Raw genomic sequence first — 22,068 nt, 5'->3', positions numbered from 1 at the left:
TAGCGCTGAGGAAAACGAGAAACAAAAGCTTTAGTACTTCAGGCGGGTGTTGTACATCATCTGGCGTTACTCGTGATAATAAGGCACGCCTTCACTCCGTGGCATAGAAAGCAGGAAGGCATGCCTTACGTACGGTATATAGAGAGAGGGCGAGAGAAAATGATAAATGAACGGCAGGAAGGTTAACTAGGACTTTGCCCGATTAACTGCCCTACACTGAGGGAAAGGAAAAGGAAAATATACGTACGGTATAAGTTCGATCATAATGGCAAGGCTGGGTGAAAACAAACCGCAGCGAATTGCTCGCTGACCATCTTTATCTGAGACCCCTCCAGCCTCTTTTCTTTCAGACTCTTGAGCTTTCCTCAAACATAAGAAATATAATATCTAACAGGGCACACGTGTATTTATGCCCCCGTGCGGATTACTTCCTTGGCCGAAATTTTTCCCCGGTAAGAAAATTTGCCTTAGGAGGCTTTAGGCTATTGTGGCCCTGACACTTGCTGTCATCTGGGCCTGGCGATGGGAAAACCCTGGAACATCTACTACGCGCCAGACTGCAGCGCCTACGGCGAACGCTCAGCTCCTGCTGTGGCGGTGCCCTGGTTTTAGAAATATCAGGTACAAGACGCTCAGGAAGACCAAACTCATGCCTGTATTGGTCCAGAGGACGGTGCGACGTTGAACACCGGACAACACGTTCGCATCGTCATTACAGAGGGAACTGCCCCGCACGTGGCTGCACATGTTTACCCGAAGTCCTTTCCCCTGTTTAGCCACATATGCCTTGCGGCAAATTCGCTCTCCACTTCCCTCAAAATAAGAAAGAACAAAAAGAGCAAGTTGTGGAAGCATGCGATGCCTGGCAGCGCGTGCTCACAAAAGAAACTTGCCCCGAACTTTAAATGCCTAATCTATACAGACTAAACTGCGCAAATGCCCGAGCCCACTGTGAGGTCCTCTTATAAAGCACCGTGGACAAACGTTCTGGGGTCAGCACCGTCCTCTGGAACACGAGTGTATACACATCGTCATGGGTTCAGTGCTTTGCAGGCGTTGTCGCCATTTAGTCCAAATTATTACATATACTATATTCTGTGGCGGCGGCAGCCGCATTCTGATGAGGAAGCAATGCACAAACGTTCTTGTACAATGCCTTAGGTGCTCGCTAAAGAATTTCCAGGTGGTCGAAATTAACCAGGAACTCTCCCCTCGCATAACTCCGTGTGCAGTTTCGGGAGATGGAACCACGTGATCTAGTTTAAACAATGCATTCTGACGAACGCTATGGTGTCACCTGTGGTAAATGTCACCGCGTGCTGCTGTACTCTCCAAGCTGCATTCCAACTACGGACAACGTCAGTGGTTCAGTCGAAACCGTAACAGTAGTCGACACAGCATGTCGACACCGAGAGCTGCAGAGGAACAACTTGAACGATATAGTTATCTTATGCAGAAGTAAAATTACATACATTAACAAACGAAACTATGTAGTCAAGGGTCTGATGAAAAAAAAGCGCGCAGATTCAGCGTAACTTTGGAATTTAACTGATGGAAAACTTATTTGATTAGCGAGATAGCCGAAGTATCGGATGTAACGAGCACATCCGCGTCGTCCTTTTAGCGGTATGCGTTGCGAGGAAGGAGGTGACGTATGGTACATGTCGACGCAATAATGTTGGTGAGAGGTCTATGCACAGAGATATACGACCCACATTTTGATACATTTAAGGCTTCATACCCCTTGTGTCACAGTGGCACATGTATTCTGGGAGATTGGCCGAGAATGTGCACATACCCAGTGCTACGTACCCAGTGACCCAATTTGTCTACCAAGCGAAAACACAGCCAAAAACAAGTTGTCTATTTATTTGGGCACATATCGAATGGCTCAAGTAGTACACTTGGCAAGACAGACGACAGATATTAGTCGGTGGCTCAAGTCGTGTGTATACGTACAGGGTGTCTCAGCTAAGTATAGCCAAAGTTTTAAAATGTGTGAATTCCACGTAGCTGCACAGAACCAAGTTAATGTTATTTGCCGTCACTTGGAGATACTCACATTATTTTTTCCATTCCGCCTAATTGTATCATTAGTCTTAATTTATTAATGAACTTCTCAAATATTATAGTTAGATGAAAAGTGTCAATGAGAAAATTGTGGAGCAACGTTAAAAACTCCCGATCCGACTCTCTGTTGCTCAATACGCACATAAAGGTGTTATTTTCTCGGCGTGAAAGATGCCCGCGAATGCACGCAAAGTGCCTCGACCGGCCAGTGGCGCGGCAATTTTGCATTGTATTCGCGGGCTTTTTTCGCGCCCGGAAAAGCACTTTCCTGTAGCACGTATTGAGAAACAGAAAGCCGTATCGGCTGTTGTCACGATGCTCTATAATTTCGTAGTTGACACTTTTCATGTAACTATAATATTTGAGAAGTTGAATAAATAATTAAGGCTAATTATCTAATTAGGCAGAATTAAAAAAAATAATTTGAGTATCTCCAAGTGACAGCAGACAACATTACCTTAGTTCTGTGCAGCTACGTGGCATTCGCATATTTTTATACTCTGGCTAAAGTTAACTGGGACACCCTGTATATAATAAGTTATTTGACGTCTTAAAATGACGGGGGAAACAAGGAGAAAAAGTAGGAAAACAAGCTTGAGTAGCTTTTCCCCGAATAAAAGTACATTTTACTCACGAACATATAAAATGACATACAGCCCAACCTGTCACGTAGGCATCAGAAATTAAACAAACATAAAAATACACAGAAATATTAACCAGACGCAAATAACAAAAGTGTTTACACATGCACAGCGGTGTCACCGAAAAAAATGTCACGTAAGATTTTCTTTGCAAGCCATGCGCAGGAACATGTGATTTATAGCACAGAAGCTTAATACCTTTTGTGGCTTTCGTTTCACAGTTTGGCATCCATTGTTAGTTTCACAAAATAGGACACGCCATTTATCAGAGTTACGGCTTTTGTATGTAGTTGCAATTCTCTTGGACATCAGCTTTGTTAGCGAAGCATTTTGTCTTTTTTATTTAGGCCTTATGGGATGAAACTGAGCTATATAAATATATACAGTGAACGGTAATCATATTATGTTTGAAAAAAAAGCGGAGATGAGGGATAGTCATAGTCAAGATAAGTGGAAACGACAACTACTGCCACCCCGCCCCCCTCACCTAGCCCCCCGGGAAAGGGAGGGGAGGGGGAACCAAAGAAAATTTCACTTTAAAAAGAGGTGCGGTGAGCGTAACGAGAAGGTGACTGGAAGTAGGGCTGAAGTCCGGAAGTGGCCACATGTGATGAGAAATACTCTGCTTTCTCTGCTGTCTGTTTGAACGAAAGAGCCAGGACAAATTGGGGAGTTCTCAGACTTCCCTAGGAGTGAGCCCCAGTGTTAAAGAAAGACGTTGCATCTGTTGTGCAGCGCAACGAATGACAAAGCACAGCTGGCATTCTTATACATAAAGTGGGTGAAAGATAAGTACGCCACACAGGTCGAGATACTAACCAACACCAACCCAAAGTGCAATGCGAAACATAAACACCGCGAGAAGGAACGTAATAGGAAACAAAATAAACAGCAGAGTGATATATGAGTTTCGTCCCGGCAACCAGTTAACGATGCTGCATATATGTTGTTCATATTGACGGAAAACTGGTTGTCCATTTGAAATAATTGTGTTAAATTACTGGTGACCAGCACGAAGGAGGACATTTTGGAGTGGGGCGCATGTGTGACAACGTGGAGTTACTAGGATACAGGCTCAATAATTTCTATAGTAGGACATGTTATTACGTTTTGGTCAAGTCCAAATGTACGTGTGGAAATCTATCTCGTCTGGGTTTATTTTTCAACAGTGTTCATGGAGAACTACAGCGCGAGAAAAACGGTGCAACGAAGTCCAGACAGGACTAAAGCTGGTTTTCGCCATGAAGCAGCACTAACAATCTCAGGTTCAGACCCTTTCAATGGGGTTGTTTATAGCCACCGTTTGATTGATCGATATTTCATCCACCCGTTGTACAGTCTATTTTTTTGTCTTTCTGCACTGACTGTGTACACGAATTCAAGCTGTATGTATTGTTTACTCCTGAGTAGTCTTCACTTTGTGAATAGATTGTAAAAACTGCTTCACTTTTTCACTTCAAAAAACTGGTGTCCGCCAACTCCAAGTTTCTTCTACGGGGCACCGGGCCTCAGGTCAATCATTTGCGCCTCTCGCCATTGATGTGGTGCTCCATACTCAATAAGTTCTGACTGACTGATTGATTGATTAAGACTATACTCTCTTTGATCTGTACGGCACGTGTGGAAGTTCTTCATCCTGCACGCCATTCTGTTTTCAAGCTGAAATGCGTATAGTAGGGAGGGAGTGCTAAATCTGTGTACATGTTGTTGAAAAACAAGGTTAGGTTGTCATATCTTCGAACAAACGCCTTCCTTTGGAGATGAGGAACACTTTCGAAATTGTCCTGGTTCTGTTCGGCTGCAGGGAATAAGCATCTTACTAGTAGCTGGGCCCCAACGGCAGCGCTATCGGGGCACGAACCGCACTTTGTACTTCTGGAGCTCCGCAGGCGAGATGTCGGCAGAGTCCAGACCGTGGACCTTGTCTCCTTCGGGGAGGACGAGATACTTTTGGAGTAGGCTGGTGAGGTAGAGGAATATCTCCACGGAGGCCAGGATTTCGCCTGGACACATCCGTTTGCCTGCGAACCGAATACCATGTTCAAAATGAAGAGAAGAGATCCAAGATTTCCGACGATAGGTCTCCCAAAAGGCTAATTGAACAATTATAAATTGTTCAGTTCAAAAAGAGATGTTGTCTTGCGCCAAAGAAAACAGTGCAGCACCACACACTCGGCGCACAGCAAATTATTTGAAACAGATTAGAATATAAATAAAATTTGGGACAATCTGAGACACTTTACTGATGTAAGCAGACGATAAGCCCTCGTCAGTATTAAGGCCTTTTCACAAAAAAGCGTAACTAACTAACTAACTAACTAACTAACTAACTAACTAACTAACTAACTAACTAACTAACTAACTAACTAACTAACTAACTAACTAACTAACTAACTAACTAACTAACTAACGAACTAACTAACTAACTAACTAACTAACAAAACAAACAAACAACTAACTGACTAATTAAGTAATTAATTATTAATAATTAATTAATTAATTAATTAATTAATTAATAATTAATTTATAACCTCTTGTCTAACTAGATGACTTGTTAATTAACCAACCAACCGACCGACCGACCGACCAGAAATTCTAACAGTAACAAAACTTCCGATATGTGCTATTGACGCCAATGACGGTGTTTGATGACGGCGGTGGCACAAGTTAGCGTCGACATGTTTTAGTAGACTGCACGACAGCGGGACGACGTGGGTGTTGTTACGATTGGGATAATGTCCGCGCAGTGGCGACGGTAGCACGACCAAGATGGCACGACAACAACGGAGCGATGGCAGCGTGACCACCACGGCACGACAACGGCTGCGTGCACCTGCGCCCCACAACCGTCAGCCAAGGCGGCCGAAAAACGCGAGACAATGCCACCACCGAGCACAGTATCTAAACTGGGAAGCCTATACACACAAGAATGGTTGCATGTGGGCTCCCTAATCTAAACCTTGAGAGAACCCCCTCGGACGAGAGCCCACGCGTCTCCACAGCTCGAGAGCACGTGACCTCTGCATTGACACCTCTGCATCGGCAGAGAAAGTGCAGCCACCGACCACGAAAGCGGGCGAAACAGCGAAACGAAGCAATTCGTTTAAAAAAAAAAAAGAACGAACACGACAAGATGTGGCCATATAAAACCTGTATAAAGACAAAGCCCGCGGATGCGTTCTCAATTTGCCCTCAGTAAGACGTGATGAGGTTAAACGCATTTGCTGGAACTGCTGAGGGGCAGCGTCCAAGCCGGACGCAACTATTTGAGTGTGCCCAATGCAAAAGTCATAGCTTTCAGAAAGCGTCGCCACTAAAAACGCTTAACGCGGAGAGCGAGTGCCTGGAATTTGTGAGTTCGAAATAAGGTTTCCATATATAGCGGCACACTCGCGAACGCGTGTAAACGCTCTGGCAACGTGGCGAAGTTTTCATGTTGCGTAAACTAAAAGTGTCGTGCAGACGCACGTGCGTGCTCTCTCTTGCGAGATACGCAGTCGTTTCTTGAGCGACAGTGACTCTATGCGGCGTGGCTCCACTGGGGGTTATGAGCACGGTTGAGTGTGTGCATGAAAACGTGTTTACCGGTGGATCGACAAGGTTTGCTTAGCCGCATACGCGCTTGCATTGCGCGGCAGTGCTGATTCTGGAAGATGAAAAATGGCCAGAGAAACTTGCGCACGAAACGGGCACGTACACAGTTCGCGTTACTTAAGCTGATTAAGAGTGAGGCAATATATAACGAGGGTACGGCAATGGTGCGTTGCATCGCATGTCGTTAGACTCCGTTCCGTCTGCTCTCGCGTGATACCGTAGCGTAGCATTTCTTCCAGCCACAGCGTGCAGTGTAATTAGTCGCACCGTAAATTACGCAGTCATCAAACTTTATCTAAATCCGGGTCCCAAACTGTCGCCACTTGGTTCGTAAAACCTTGTAAAAATGTTTTTTTTTTTGTGGAAAACCGCACTACTAATTGAGTGTAAATGATGCCGTTGTATCTGCTCTGCCGAAATGCGCTGAAAGCCGACGTACGGGCAAGTCATCCCATTTCAAGGTAACGGGTAATGCGTGGGCAATGGGTTGCTGCCCAAGTCCGCGCTGTAAATAGGTGCTTTTTTCCCCTTGTGAGCCTCTCCACAGTAATGTATTAATGTCATGTGTGCTGTTACGGTGCGTGTATGTCGTAAATACACTTCTCAACCTAATATACAAGTTGAGTTTAATGTTGTGCCGAAACGTTATGAAAGTGAATGACAACGAGGGCCCGCGTTAAAATGGAACGTCTGCCAACCTTCCATGTTTTTATATCGTTTTTTTTTTTTTGATAATCGACTACTTCAGCAATGCCATCCTGGCATCGAGCGTGGTCGGGTGCAGTGCTCAAGCCGGCGACGAGACGTGAGAATCGACATGAAATTTCAACTTCGTCGCCATATCAGCCATGGTTCAACTTGAGCTCTTTGTTTCGAACCGGTTTTGTATTACTTCAGCGCGCTCCTATTGGCACTTTGTCTTAAAATGAGGAAAATTTTTATTACCTTCCGCCCGTTTTTTTCCTTATGACCTTGTCGCCTCGTCGCCTACAGCATGCATGGGGCAGCCGCGGCGATGAGTTTTGCGGTAATCCCATACACTTATGAAGCTTGTGTGGCACAGTAAAAAAGAAGATGTAGCCACCTGACATTATGTGGATGAGGTTGTTCTCAGCCGAGAGAGAGAGAGAGAGAAAGGAGGAAGGAAAGGCAGGAAGGTTAACCAGACGGAGTCCAGTTTGCTACCCTACACGGGGGGAGGGGGAAGGAAAGTGAAAGAGAGAGAGAGAGTACACACGACTTTATATCGCACTTTCACATGCACTAAGCTAGGTTCAGCATGTCTACAGTAGGGCAATCAAGTATGTAGCCTTCGGTTACGGAAGAAGTGCTCGAGCGACTTTTTGTGATCATGAACTGTGAGGCCAGGCTCCCAAGACCTTTGCTTCTGCAAATGGCCTATCGTCCGGCATTTTCAAGGCGCACCTAGAGAGTCTGATGTTAGTTATCGAAATGAGAACAGTGGCACAGAAGATGACTGATGGTCTCCTCACATTTGCACTTAGCGCACATCGGTGAGTCCACCATCCCAATACGATAGTTGTAGAAATTAATGCTACTCCTACTCGCAGCCGACACAGCAGTGTTGCGTCACGTCGTGAAAGGTTTGCTGGTAATTTCAATTTCAGTGATGGATCGAGGCTGTATAATGGACGGTTAGAGTTCTGCGGTGTGCGCCAGTAACTCAACGTGATGGTACACGCGAGATTGCGAAGTTCTCTTGCAGCGTCTACTCTCGATAAAGGCATAAGGAGTGTCGGTGCTCTAGCCTGGGCACCTCGGGTAGCATCATCGGCGAGGTGATTGCCAACGATGTCACAATGACCCGGCAGCCACTGAAATATTATATCGTATTCTCGTTCAGAAGCGCTATGACAAATTTCCTTGATTTGGAACAGTAGCTTTTCGTAATTACCACGTCACCTCGCAAGCTTTGGAGGGCTACTTTAGAATCACAAAGTATTGCCCATTTGATAGGCGTTTTTTTTTTCCCAATGCATCCCGCAGCAGCGCGAAGAGCGGCCAGTTCGGAACCTGTGGATGTCAATTACGTGTGAACTTGATGACGACCGATTGAGATGGTATAACAGTGGCGCCCGTTAAACTTTCCGAGACCGAACCGTCCTTGTAAACATGGATTCGGTTAGCATACGAACAATGCAAAAGTTCCAGTGTGATCTGCTTGAGAGCCGCGTAGGTCAGGCTAGCCTCCTTCGCAATAGCTGGATTAGCGAGGTACACTGGAGGCTTTTTCAAGCATCACAGATGGGATGAAATTCTCGTTGCGGGCCAGTATCTCAATCACAAAGAGTGCTGGTTAGTATCTCAATCATAGAGAGTGGTGGTCAGCCGCAACTGATCTGGAAAACGCTACCTTGGGTCTTTTCTCAGGCAAGCGATGGAGGTGGTGGTCAGGGACTCTGGATATATGTTGAAAATGCACCAGGAGTGCGTCGACAGCTATATAAGTCGTTATTGGGTATTCTCTCGCGATGGCAATTGTTGCTATGGTTGAAGCACATCGAGGTAGAATAAGCCTAAGCATATTTGTCCAGGTTTGGCAAAGCGCCCCCGCAATAAAGGGCTGCCGATCGACAGGCATCACTAAGCATGAAACGGAAATTTTATTCCATGCAGCCCTAAGCACGGAATGAAATTTGTGTTCTCTCTTGAGGCCCATGGACAGAGAGAGAGAGTGTGTGTGTGTGAAAAGAAAGGAAAGGCACTGAAGTCAACCGAACGCGTGCTCGGTTAGCTACCCTGCGCTGGGGAAGAAGGATAAAGCTATGAAGAGAGAGAGAGAGAGAGAGAGAGAGAGAGAGAGATAGAGAGAGAGAGAGAGAGAGAGAGAGAGAGCAGGGGAAAGAAGTAAAGCGCTAGCGGCTTACATACGCGGAGATGCCACACCAGGTCTATAAATGACAAATCAGCTTTGCGGAATCCATCAAGGTGGAGAAAACGTCATGAAAGCGAAAATCGTGATCCACGCCAATGTTGCACGCAGCTACAAAGGAGCTTCTTGTAGCTCCATGCGTAGCCCCTTTGTAGGTACGTGCTACATTCGGGCGAACAGTCTTTCCTTTTTACACAGTATATAAATGGCCGAAGAAATATGAGATCCTCAGCAACGTTGATGAGCTGCAGCAACGTTATACTTACTTGAGTCAAGCCTATTTAACAACATTAAATCATGTTTTGGAAACTAACAGCACTGAACGGACAAGGACTTAGGCAAAGAAGAACACGACATGAGCGCTGGCTCACAAATTTATCTGGAGTAATATCACATTTGTAAACATGGCCGACAGGGCAGCAACTAAACGACAGTACATGCGCAGCAGGAGACATCCCGGTGACTTTTCGAACAATGTGAAATAAACCAGTGCGTCATGACAAAAAACTAAAGAAAACCCCAGAAAAAAAACAAGAAAACAAGAGAGAAAACAAAATGGAAAAAAAAGGAAAAACCCATAGAAGACTCTTTATCAAAATTACCCGCAATCTATCGTGACCCACTTTCTTGCAAATATCTCAACTCTATTACTAAGGGTGACAGACGGCTTGTTAACACATCCTTCCCATTCCCTACCAATTTAAAAGTTTCATAAGCTCCCTCGTGGTTTGATCCTTATGCCAGAACAAACAACCAGTTTTTTCTGCTACTGGTCAGCACCCACACTCTGTACAATGTGAGGGCAAGTGCAAACCCCCCGCACCTTTTAATAATGACGTGTTCCTTTAATCTAATGTTCACGTATCGATCAGTCTGGCCCACATGAACCTGCCCGCATGACAATGGCAACCTGTAAAAAACGGAAGATCGACATCGAACGTATCTATTCTTTAACTTCTCAGAACAGAAACTGTATTCCTTGCCAAGGACTAACAATTTTTTATGAAGACGGGAACAAATTGTGGCAAGTTTGTTGGGCCCGGACATGACCACACGCACCCTGTGCCTATTCCCCGCGTTCCTAAAGCAATGTGAGAACTTGTGCAAATATTGCACCACCACCGGTCTTTTTAGAGCGCAGCTCTTTGGCGTCCGTTCCTGGGTTTCGCGTCGTCGTCGGCGTTGTCGTAGGCCTCGTAACCAGCTCCGCCCCCCTTTCATCCCCCCAGCGCTAGCAGCGACCGACTGATACCGCTGGATGCCGCTGACGCCGCTAGAGAGTCAAGATAACGTGACTGCATAGAACACCGTCGCCGCCATGCAGAAAGAGGAGGAAAGGGTCCCCCCCCCCCCTGTTCTTGTGTGGCGGATAGGGTGCTCTTCAGTTGCCGACGCGCCGGTTATTTCACGTAGGCCCCGGCACGTCGACGAATACGTGACCACCTTCCCACGGCTAGACCTGGTTCTTAGCGCTGCGGAAGCGAGGGTATCATATTGTTTGTGTCGGCATCGGCGGCGTTGTCCCTGAAACCAACTCCGCAGCTGGGGTTGACTCACTATCGGCGTCAGCGGCATCAGCCAGTCGCTGCTATCTCTTCCCTCCTCCCTTTATCGTGTTGTCCGCTTGCTGCGCGCGCTTCTGCCCCCATCGTTTGCCGCTGGGTGTACACGCCGCCCCCCTCCCCCCTCTTCCTGCGAGTCTCTGGTTGTCAAAGCGCCGGCTCGAACTTAATTCCTTTCTTCGCTCCTCCTCCAATGCAACCCCTGTGCGGTGGCAATCAGAGAGCCAGATCGGTGGCGGCGGATCTGTATATGTGCACCGCCCGAGCCGAAATTGCCGCTGCCGTTCGCCACTGCGAAATTATCTGCCAGTTCTTTCTGAGCCATGAGCGAGACGTCCGATGGAAGTCCTCCGTCTGCTGCTGCTGCTGCTGCTGCTAAACGAGCTGCCAGAGCAGAGGCCCAGCGCCGTCGCCGTCAGAATCCAGAGGTGCGTGCCGCCGAAGCAGAAGCTTACCTAGTGGAGTCTTTGTTAAAGGAATACGTGTGAAAAATAAAAAAAAATTCTGTGATAGCGCATACATGTGTTGCTCGATTTCTTTGCCTCAATCTATCGAAAAGGTGAAACAGCTTATTTGCTGCGCTCAAATTTCGCATTAGGAAGTAACGTAATCTTCGGTAATTTTTTTTCGTTGCGCGCGGGATATTTTGATTTATTCTTTGCCTTATCCTTTTCCCGCTTAATCAGAATATGACAGGCCCTCAAGATTTCTTTGTCGCATTCTGTAATCTCTGAATTTGGCCAAGTAAATTCCAATGAATGACTGCATGTATTCTGAAGCATCGCTCACATTGCAGCGTAAACAATACCGGTTTTTGCTACCTTAGAATGTCGTGAGGAAAATTTTAAAAGCGCTTTTACAGACGAGGCTTACATAACCGACACAAATAGTCCTCTCGAAACCTCAGTCTAACATCCAGGAATCGAAGCTCGCCTTCAGTAGGTAACTCAAAGGCAAATTTTAAAGCTCTACTGCATTCCTCGAAAATCCTTAAAATCTCAGTCACCTTACCATTTAGATTATCCCTTTCCGTGATGACTAAGAAATCACCAACGTACCTAAAGACACTAAAGGCCAAACATCCTACATTTCCAGCGATAAAACTATCAACTCGACTAAGAAAAATATGGCTCGATACAATATCCCGCCTTCTGTAACAACGTGCTGCCTTTGCATTCAACAAACATGGAGCGTAAATAAAAGGACAACAATTCTAACAAAACTATCCACAGTGAATAAGTGTGATATTCCTCGAAATAAACTTCAGTTGTAAATCAGCGCCCGTGTCGCGTTCTTCTTAGCCCAATTTTCTGTCCTTTCAGCGCTGTTTATTTCCAAAACATGAATTACCACCAACTAGCCCAAGTTTCTCTTCTAGTAACGTTAAATCAGTTTAGAATCGTGAAATATTTTATCAAAAGAATGTTTCTGTGTTTGTTTGGTGGGAATATTGCTATAGCGGATGAAATGTAGGCCTACGTATTTTCTTATCCTAGAAACCTTGAAATTCGAGCGCAAGCTCGTGCGCAAATCATTGCCATTCACCGGTACTAATATATGAAGCAGAACCTTGGAGGCTAACTGAGAAGCTCGAGAAGAAAGTAAGGGCCGCGCATAGTGTGACAGAACGAAAAATGACATGTGTAACGTCAAGAGGCAAGAAAGCAGTGATGTTCATTAAAAAACAGAAGGGGATAGCCAAAATATAGTCGACATTTAGGAGGAGAAATCGGCTTGGGAAGGATATACACTGCATGGGGCAAGTAACTTAGTTTCCTTGTGTGAGTGCCCCAGGTTCTCTACATGCAAACATATTCAATCTACTACTACAGTAAAAAGTACAGCGTCGAATTACTCAAACAAGCTAACCTCGAGTTTCACCAGCACATCAAGCAACGTAGTCAACTATCTAGATTGTGCCGCTTGTAGCAAACAATACATAGGTGAGACTGGACGACAAATTAATGCAAGACTCAACGGTCACCGCGCGGATAAAAAACACAATTTACCTAAAGCAGTAGCCAGCCACTTCCATGAACATGGTCATATATTCGACAAAACAAGGCTCCATATACTACAAACAAATTTCTGTTCCCCTCGCGAAAGGAAATATACGGAAGCATACCTCATATACAAGTTTAATTGCCTACACCCGACGGGAATTAATTTGGCTCTTGGCAAGTTAGAATCTTTAAAAGCAGTAACTTAAATCTGAAATCATCATATCCTCAACCAAGTCACAAAACTCATTGTGCCACCAGCTAACGTTAATTTCCTTAACCTCACCTATTTCTCCATTTCGAATTTTTTTCCTGCGTACTACTCAATTTAATATACTCTTTCATATTTTTACGTTTATATAAACTGTACGACCCCTTTTTCCCAAGTATAACTGCCCCCGCCTGCTTCTGCTCACGTCACCCTCCTATTTGCTATTCCGCTTTCAGTCCTCCTCCCCCCCCCCATTTTTTGTTCGTTTTTATTATATATATTTTTTGAAACACCCTCATCAACACATTCCAAAGTCCCAGACACCAAGATGCCTTTTTCGGCGCCTCAGCCACACAGGGTATCGCCGTTTCTGTATACCGCCGTAACGACACCTACGTTGAGCTGCTGGGGCTAACGTCCCTTGAAAGACCATGCCGCTGCCTTCCAGTTACCTCATGCATTTCACCCCAGATTCTGTGTCGCCATCTTAACTCCTTCAAGACTACTTGACGCATTGCTGCTACGCTAATAAAGTCATTCTTTCAACTGATGCCTTTTTGGGTCTTTTTTTATTGTTACTCGCACGTTGACCGCCTGACCAGCTCTTCTAAAGCCACAAGAACATGCCACCAACGCCACCTCTGAACGCTCCCTAACCTCTCGCTTCCCCGACACCCTCCCATGCCTTTTTTCTTTTGTTGTTCTTTCTTTTTCCCTGTTGGTGTCTCTTTTCTCCCTGTCCTTTTCTTTATTTTGCTTTCTCTCCGCCTTCCCACTCTCCCGCTCTTGTCCCCTCGTCTTACCACGCTCACAGACCTCAGGCGAAAGCGCTCATTCACTTTGAAGTCTCTCCCCTTACAACCAGCTGCCACCGTCAACAACCAAACGTGACGTCACTGCACTAAATCTTTAAAACTAACACGCCGAGGATGACGAGGCCACCTTTGACGAAGATAGGTCCTCCTATCGAAACGTAGGCCAGCCTATCTGAGGCACCTTATCCCTTTTTATAACCTTTATACCACAGTGTGATATTCCATCTGTCAGCCCATTTCTCGATTTTGGATTTCTATGCATACTAAGACACTTCGAACGCTGTCTTAAGAGCGAGGCGCTGGACGTCGTAACGGCAAGAAATGAAACTGCCCCATTCCCCCTCCAGGTAATTCAAGAAGTGCTTTAGAATTGAAAACTGAGCTAGTTGATACGCATTCATTTTTCTGTACGTGCAGCGTTTACAAAAGCGAAGGCTAAGAGAAGAAGTGCATGTCTTGCGTGTTTTTTTCTCAGTCCCCGTTTTTGTGAGCACTGTACGCACAGAAAGATGGGTTCAAGGACAACGTTTGCCCAAAAATTTATATCTGGAAGAGGAGTAGAGAAGCTTGCAGCAGTGGGTAGCATAGATCGAGCCTGTGCAAGTACTGAGAAGCATTTGCAGGAGTGTTGGTCTTACCGATGGAAAATGGGATCAGGTATTCCGGTTTCGGTTGAATCAAAGAGCCGTCCTCACTCAAGAAACGGCCTGGGTCGAACTTGGAAGGCTCCTTCCAGAGCGTAGGGTCGTTGTGCACTGCCCACACGTTGGGACAAATAGTGGTTCCTCTCGGAATGTAATATTCATCGAAGAACGTGTCTTCACCGGCGCTGAAAGGGTCGTTGACGAAGGAAAGAGAACATGAAGTGACTTTGGTAATCAAAACTATTAGGCCTTACGCTCTTTACAATAAAGGTTATGTTCTCTGTAGGAGTTTACCCCCCCCCCCCCCCCCGAGGATCAGCGTACGCAAGATGAGCGGTGAAATGATGTTACATATAACTGTTGCTCATAAACATCGTGAAGTAAGAGCAGTAATATCTACCAGAGCGTAATGTTTGCGGCGCCACTGGTGACTATTGGTTTCAGTCCTTGGACGGTGCTCATCTGCAGATGGGAGCATGTTCGTATGCAATCGTACACACTCACTCCTACGGTGCGTGAATACGCGGGTCTTATTCACTGCTTTAATATTGTAGACATACAAAAGTTCTAAGCATCATCATCATCATATTTAATATAATTACCATCATTATACTTTATGCCTAGGGGCCTTTTGCCTTACAAAGGCTTCTCTCAGCGATATTCATTATCCCGTTTATCTGTCAGCTAACTTCGCCCTATGTGCCCGCAAATATTCTCTCACCACACCACGTGATTCTCTTCCCCACTATATTGCATTTCCCTTCCCTCGGTATTTATTCTGTTACTATAACGAAGAAGCGGTTACCTAAAATACGCAATACATAACCAGATTCCTGTCTATTGAAATTATACAAACATTTCTCCATTACGTGACCCGTGGCACAGTCGCTTCTCGAGTTCCTTTGATATCTCCTGTTTCAACTCCATATGTTAATAGTGGTAGAATTGATTTATCGTGACACTTTTCCTACGTAAACGTTTCCTTTACCTCCTGGGAACACCGACAGGTGACACAGTCTTCCAGCGGTACATCTCCCAGATGCAGGCCATCGTGTAAGGCATCTTATTCCTGTCCTCCCACGCGGGCTGCCTCTCTTTGCCCACCACTTCGTCAATCTCGCGGCGAATCCCGGCCTGCACCGTGCCCGGTTTGTCTGCCAAGTTCAAGACGTGCCACTGGAGGGTGACTGCCACGGTGTTCGAGCCGGCGATGAAGAAGCTCAGCAGGTTGCCCAGGAGGTATGGCTCTGCGCGGCCATCAGCCCGATCTTACCAGCGGTGTTACGACCACACTAAAGGAAAGGTTCCATCCTTTAGGCTTATCTTGCCCTCAAACACTAATCATATTGCGTGTCTTCCCTTTCCCTAATGCTCAGCGCCAGGTACTTTCAGGTTACGAACAGCATGTGTGTACCTGCGGGAGACAGCGTTCTTGGCACGAAAGCAGCGAACATACAGTTTCAAAGAAAGAAAACGCAAGCAAGATGGATGACATTCTTGCTTGGGGACAAGATATGCCTGAAAGGGTGTAAACATCTTTAGTGCACATGTATAAAAAAGTTTGCGCCCATGGAGCTTATGTTGTCCCAAACGATAATCGTTATCGATCTTTCCCGCATTTTCTTTGTTTAACGCTGCAAGCTCGGTACCTTCAGGTTGCGAATGGCATGCGTAATATAAGCGTGACAAAGCATTCTCGACAGGAAAGTAGCGAGCACAGAGTTTTCGAGAAAAGAAACGCAAGCAAGGCAGACCACGATCATCATTTTGGGAACCAGGAACTGCCATGGCACTGCCGGAAGCCGTGTTCTTCGTTGTGAAGGGCCTTCTCTGATTGGCCGCGGTATCAACTACAGTTCATGAACGTCTCGGCGAACAACGGTTCTGCGATGTGCTTCGCATATGTACCTCCTGCGTTGATATGGCGCCTCATATCTCATCGTCATCTCCAGACGCAACCCTTTCCCTATCGACCTCTTTTGAGCGCGGCGCTGTGATGTCATCGGTGGTCACCCGTATAAAAGAAGCGCCACAGGAATTTTCCTTCCGTGGGCACGGCGGACTAGGAACTGCCATGGCACTGACGGGAGCTGTGTTCTTCATTGTGCAGGTTGGTTCTGACACGAGCAGCTTAAGTAGTGATTACCGTGTCGTTAGAGTCCTGCCATGCCCACGGCGATGCGTTGCTATGGCTTATGAGTATCTCGTTGTGTGTAAACTGCTACTTTGCGGCGATGTTGAAGTGAATCCCTGCCCTACACAGGCCGAAATGCTTAAACAGCTATTACAGGGGCAGGCTGATCTTCGTAACGAAATCCAAGAACTGCAAACGCATTTCTTGAAAACTGAGAAGCTGGTTTTGGAACTTTACAGTATGTTTAACAAGATGCAGACTTAGATCATGCATATAATAGATACTCCGGTAGAAAATACCTATAGTTTAGAGTCTATTGAACAGATGACCACTTTCCAGTCTTAAACGCAGACCTTGAGGATCGAAGTCGGCGTTCTAGTCTCATCATTCATGGGATACCTGATATTACAAACGATACTGAAAACGCGCTAAAAGATAAAGTTGTTAAGGATGCATTTAATGAAAAATTGAAATTGCAGTGTGATTCTGTCGATCAGATTCACAAATTAGGAAGGCAAGGTGACAAGCGACTGGTAATTCTGTATATTCAGAATTTTCATGAAAAGAAACAAATACTACAAAATACGAGAAAACTGAAGGGAACCGGTATTTTTTTATCCAGAATGACTACTCGCAATCTACCGTAAACAAGCGCAAACTTCTGTGGGAAAGTGCGAGAAACGATTAACTTCAATGAAAGAAGGTCACACTTGTACACGACAAGCTCAAAGTAGACAAGTATGTTTTCTTTTGGGACGAATCGCAAAACAAACGGGCAGAAGTTGCAGATAGTCGGCCTCGGCAAACACAATCGTGAATCAATGAGCCTCCAAGCAATGAGCAGCTGCGATTAATTAATGTTAATGCTAGAAGTATTGTAAATAAAACATGCCTATTTCCGTAATAACACATTACTGCTATTACCAAAAATTGCCTTCGCGAGGATAGCAACGACCAAGACACCTTTCCTCCCTCTTATAGTGTTCATCGCGTGGATAAGTTTTCTAGGGGAGGAGGCGGGTCCTAATTAAAAGTCAGATGCAAGCTGTCGTTTTAGACACAACACCTACGTTGGAATGCTTGTGTATTAACGTATCTCTTTGGGGTTATACCCTCGTTCTATTCGCAACTTAGAGACCTCCTGACGCCCCTCCTGAATTTTTGCATTAGTTACGGTCTTGTATGAATAAATATTTACACAGTAAGATTTTTTTGTGGGTGACTTTAATTTGCCTTTAATTTGCCCGGAGTAGACTGGTTGCGCCTTCAGCCTGGGCCCCATCATAATCAGGATTTAGTGTACTATTTGATGTCGTGTTAACTCATGATCTCAGGCAAGTTGTTATTGAGCCGACTCGTGTACAAGGTTTTTAATCTTCATTGTTGGACTTTGTTTTTTTTTTTTGCTCGCAAGTTCGCTGAATTCACGGTGCTAATCGAGCAGAGGCTATCTGACCACTATCTTGTTTGTGTTTCCTTACTACTTGTTTCCTGTGCTAAAACTAAAAAAAAATCATCTTTCCATTTTGTTAAAGATTATTCTCACGCTACATGCGTGATTGATTACTTGGAAAATTGATTGATTTTGACGAAAATAATGTCAACGTACTTTGGACCCGCTTTAAGGACATGATTCATTTTTTTCTTGATAAATTCACACCAAATGAGAAAGAAAAATACAAGTGCACGAGCGAACGCCATGGATCAATCGCAATGTCATTCATATGAAGCGCAAAATTAAGAGATTAAAACGGCCCGTGCCCAGGCAAACTTGATATCTGAAGTGCAGGGCAAGCTAGCACTTGCCGTGCGTAGTTCAAATGATTAGAATTTTAGCTCATCACTGCCTAATTTTATTACCAACGATCTAAATAAATTTTGGAATTACATTACCGAGAAGAAGAAACCAATATCCCAAATGAGAATAAATGGACAGATGGTTACGAAGAAGGTAGAACTTGCTCATCACTTTAATGTGTTTTTTCACAGCGTCTTCTCGAATTCCAGTGATTCTTCACGTAACTGCACAGTGTACCAACTGTTTGATGTAAATTTTATATCATATGCTGGCGTACTCTCTATGGCGTTGAATTTAAAACCAAAATGTTCAAATAGGCCTGACAATATCCCTTAATTGTTTCTCCGTAGATGTGCTGTAACCTTATCAAATTTCCTTGTTATAATATTCCAAGCTTCATTATTATCGTCTGAATTACCGAGTGACTGGAGGACAGCCAGAATTGCACCAATTCATAAAAAGGGGGACCATCTACTTGTAGAAAATTGCCATCCTGTTTCTTTAACGTCATCATGCTGCAAACTCATAGAACATATCGTAGCAAAAAGTGTAACCAAATATCTAGAAAAGCATTCCATTTTATCTACCTTTCAGCACGGTTTTAGAAGAGAGTATTCGACTGTCACACAGCTAATCACTATAGTTCATTCCTTTGCATCAACCCTTGAGAAGAACGGACAGACAGACATAATTTTCCTTGACTTTCGTAAAGTATTCGATGCGGTCTCGCATGATAAATTAATTCTAAAACCGAAAACAATTCGTTGAGATAAATGGAGAAAAATGGGGAAGCCTTCCGGCCACATCGGTTGTTACCCAGGGCAGTGTTTTCGGTCCGTTTATTTTTCTTGTATATATTAATGGTATTCTTAGAACAACTGAAGGTGGTATACTAATTCGGCTATTTGCCGATGATTGTGTAGTCTTTAAAGGTATTGTTTCTATTCATGACTCAAACTTGTTTATGTTGTAGTTTAAATAATATTCTTGCATGGTGCAGGTGCTGGGAAATGACACTAAATAATGATAAAAGCGTACTTCTGCGAATGAAACATAAGAAATAAGCACCGCTCTATACTTATAAGTTAGATTGATCACCTCTTCATGAAGTCACTAGTTCTAAATACCTAGGAGTGACCCTTACTAATACACCATAATGGAACGATCACATAACTAAGACTTGCGCTTCAGCCTTCAGAAAGCTATGCCTTTTGAGATGCAAACTTAACAAAGCCCCTTCCAACGATAAAATGTTATGCTACCTCTTCCTAATTAGACCTGAGCTGGAATATGCATAGTTTGCGATCCGTACACAGAAACTAATATTAATAGTCTTGAGAGAACTCGGAGAAAAACGGTCAGATTTATATTCAACTAATTTTCAAGATCTAATTCCCCCACCCAACTTATGGAAATTAACAACATTGAACCACTCGTCCTTAGAAGAAAGAAACAAAAACTTGAATTCCTTAAACTACTTCACACTAACTTATCCCTTGACCCATCTGAATATTTATCAAAGTTATCAACTAGAACTACATGCCACCACAGATATGATGCATTAACTCAAGAACCCGTTGGACTCGTTGCAAGAATGAAAATATATGTCTTCTTTTTTTCCTCTAACTGTAACCAAATGGAATTGTATATTTGAATCCACAACCTAATTAAGCAATTTTATCTTTTTTTGTTTTGTGAATCTTGCTTTCATTGTATGTATCATATGTCGCTCTCCATGCTGCGACTACGTGTCCGTGGTATCTAATAAATAAATAAATAAATAAATAAATAAAACTTGTTTAGGAGTGTACAGCACAAGGTTACCGGCCCCCTTAGTCTCAATAACCTATCTATTAACATACATGAAACGTATGCTGCAACAAAAACAATAATAGGCCTCCCGAGAAGGATTCTTTTGAGCACCAGTGACCCAAGAAGCACCATTCAAGACTATATAATTACACTTTTGCTGCACAATTGCTGCAGTGCCCGGCCCTGGGCCGGCCTCCTGCAGCAGAAGCAGAAATATTCTCTGCGTTTTGTTTTCCGTGAGAGTAGAACGAGCGTTAAACTCTTTGAGAAAGAGGGAGTATAAAAAAAACATTTGACTCTCTTTCCAGACGAAGTAGCAGGCCATGAGGGCGCGTTCACGCATGACGGGCTACATTTTAACGAGTGGTTAGGTGCGCCCGTAAGACGTCGATACTAGGCAGGGGCAGTAGCTTTTTTTAGACGGGCACCAGGTGGACTAAGAACTGAAAGTAGTGAGCCGAATGATATAAGCAAGCAGAATAATTGACTGGAAATACCTGCACAGGCCAGGACATGAAGAAACTTCGCAAAGAAGTACAGGGCTACTGGAACTTCAAGAACGTCACGCGGGATAATCAAAAAAGAAAGTGAAAGAAATATAGGTGGTAAACTGGACGCAAAGAAATATGGACGCAAGCGAGAAAGGCCATGGAGCTTTACAAAGACGGGCAAACGAGAACTTACGAACAACGAGAAAGAACAACGAAAGGAAATTATACGCGATAGGGCAAAGTGTAGTGCCTTGTTTTTTGAGGCCCTAGCTGGCTGCCCGAGGAGAAAGAAAACAAAGAGGAACAAGTTTTCGAAACAGGTTGAGGTCTGCTGCAGGTCTGTTGCTGAAAGCAAGAAAAAGCCGGGCGCGCACAGCAGACTGTATTGGAATGGCAAGATATTCACGCAGCCAGGAACGTAGAGAATTTCCTCCTGCATGCGAGAAGCGCCGTGGGGTTCAAAGTTATTGCGAGCGTCTGCTGGCTCGAGGTCGAGTTAAGCAAGAGGCGAGTATTGTTGGAAAATAGAAGCACAGAACTTCGGAAGGGTCAATAGTTGAGCCTGTTGTTGTAGCATGGTCAAGTTCTGCAAGACTAACTTTCAAACGGAGTAGAGGGAAAAGAGCGACGCACACATTGTGAAATCCGTGTGTCGCTCTTTTCAGTGTACTTCGTCGGTGCGCTGTTCTTTCCAAAAGCAGAGAAGACAGGGGAGTGGGCTCGTCACAGGTATAGGTAACTTTACAACGTTTGTAGGAGTTAGGCAAAGCGCTAGATTGCGGTATGGCAAAGCGTAATAGCTCGCAGAGGCTAGGTGACTGTCACAATCCCGATATAAGGGGGATGCCATTAGACACCATCTTCATCATAATCAAGGAGTCGAGTAGGAGATAGAAGTAAAAGCACTTTTGTGGATGCTGAAGATAGTTAAAAAGTATGGGCAGATCCAACGCACATTTGGGATCTATGAGAAGCGACACTTTCAAGAAGCGGTTAATTGAATGCTCTAACGTTTCCCATTTTATTGCTGCGTATGTGGCATGAAACAACCTGGGGCGCCCGCATGGGCTCTCGCGCGTCCGTACAATGCAATGTGACGCACGCGATGATCAGCTCAAAGAGCTTGTTGGCATTGGCAATGAAGGAAGTATGCGTGCGATTGTGGCTTTAACCTCATTTGCAAAGAAAAAAATCAAGAGAAAAAGAAAAGCTGGATCCATTAAGAGATAGCTTTAGATCGGGTGCTCCAATCTAAATACATGTGAACGAAGAATTCCTTTTTCTCGGCAGCCACTGCACCAAATCTGACGAGGTTTATTGCATTTAAAAGAAAAATCTAAATTATAGTGCCTGTTTGTTTCGAATCTCTCGTTTCGGTTTGTAAATTTTTTACTAAATATTGG

General features: G+C 44.6%; 1 protein-coding gene across 1 annotated transcript in view; it reads right to left on the bottom strand.

The window, feature by feature from the left end:
- Positions 1 to 4,556: 4,556 nt before the first annotated feature.
- The window catches only part of LOC142578195 (cytochrome P450 2A13-like), a 51,872-nt gene continuing 34,360 nt past the window's right edge, over positions 4,557 to 22,068 (bottom strand). The window contains exons 10-12 of the mRNA XM_075687597.1: positions 15,419 to 15,677; positions 14,425 to 14,615; positions 4,557 to 4,732 (exon numbers count right to left, since the gene is read on the bottom strand). Of these exons, the coding sequence (XP_075543712.1) occupies positions 4,557 to 4,732; positions 14,425 to 14,615; positions 15,419 to 15,677 (626 nt within the window). The remainder of the gene's footprint in view (positions 4,733 to 14,424; positions 14,616 to 15,418; positions 15,678 to 22,068) is intronic.

The sequence above is a fragment of the Dermacentor variabilis genome, chromosome 4 (genome assembly GCF_050947875.1).
Source record: "Dermacentor variabilis isolate Ectoservices chromosome 4, ASM5094787v1, whole genome shotgun sequence".
In the NCBI taxonomy this organism is placed as follows: domain Eukaryota; kingdom Metazoa; phylum Arthropoda; class Arachnida; order Ixodida; family Ixodidae; genus Dermacentor; species Dermacentor variabilis.
This window is presented reverse-complemented; position numbering and strand designations above follow the sequence as displayed.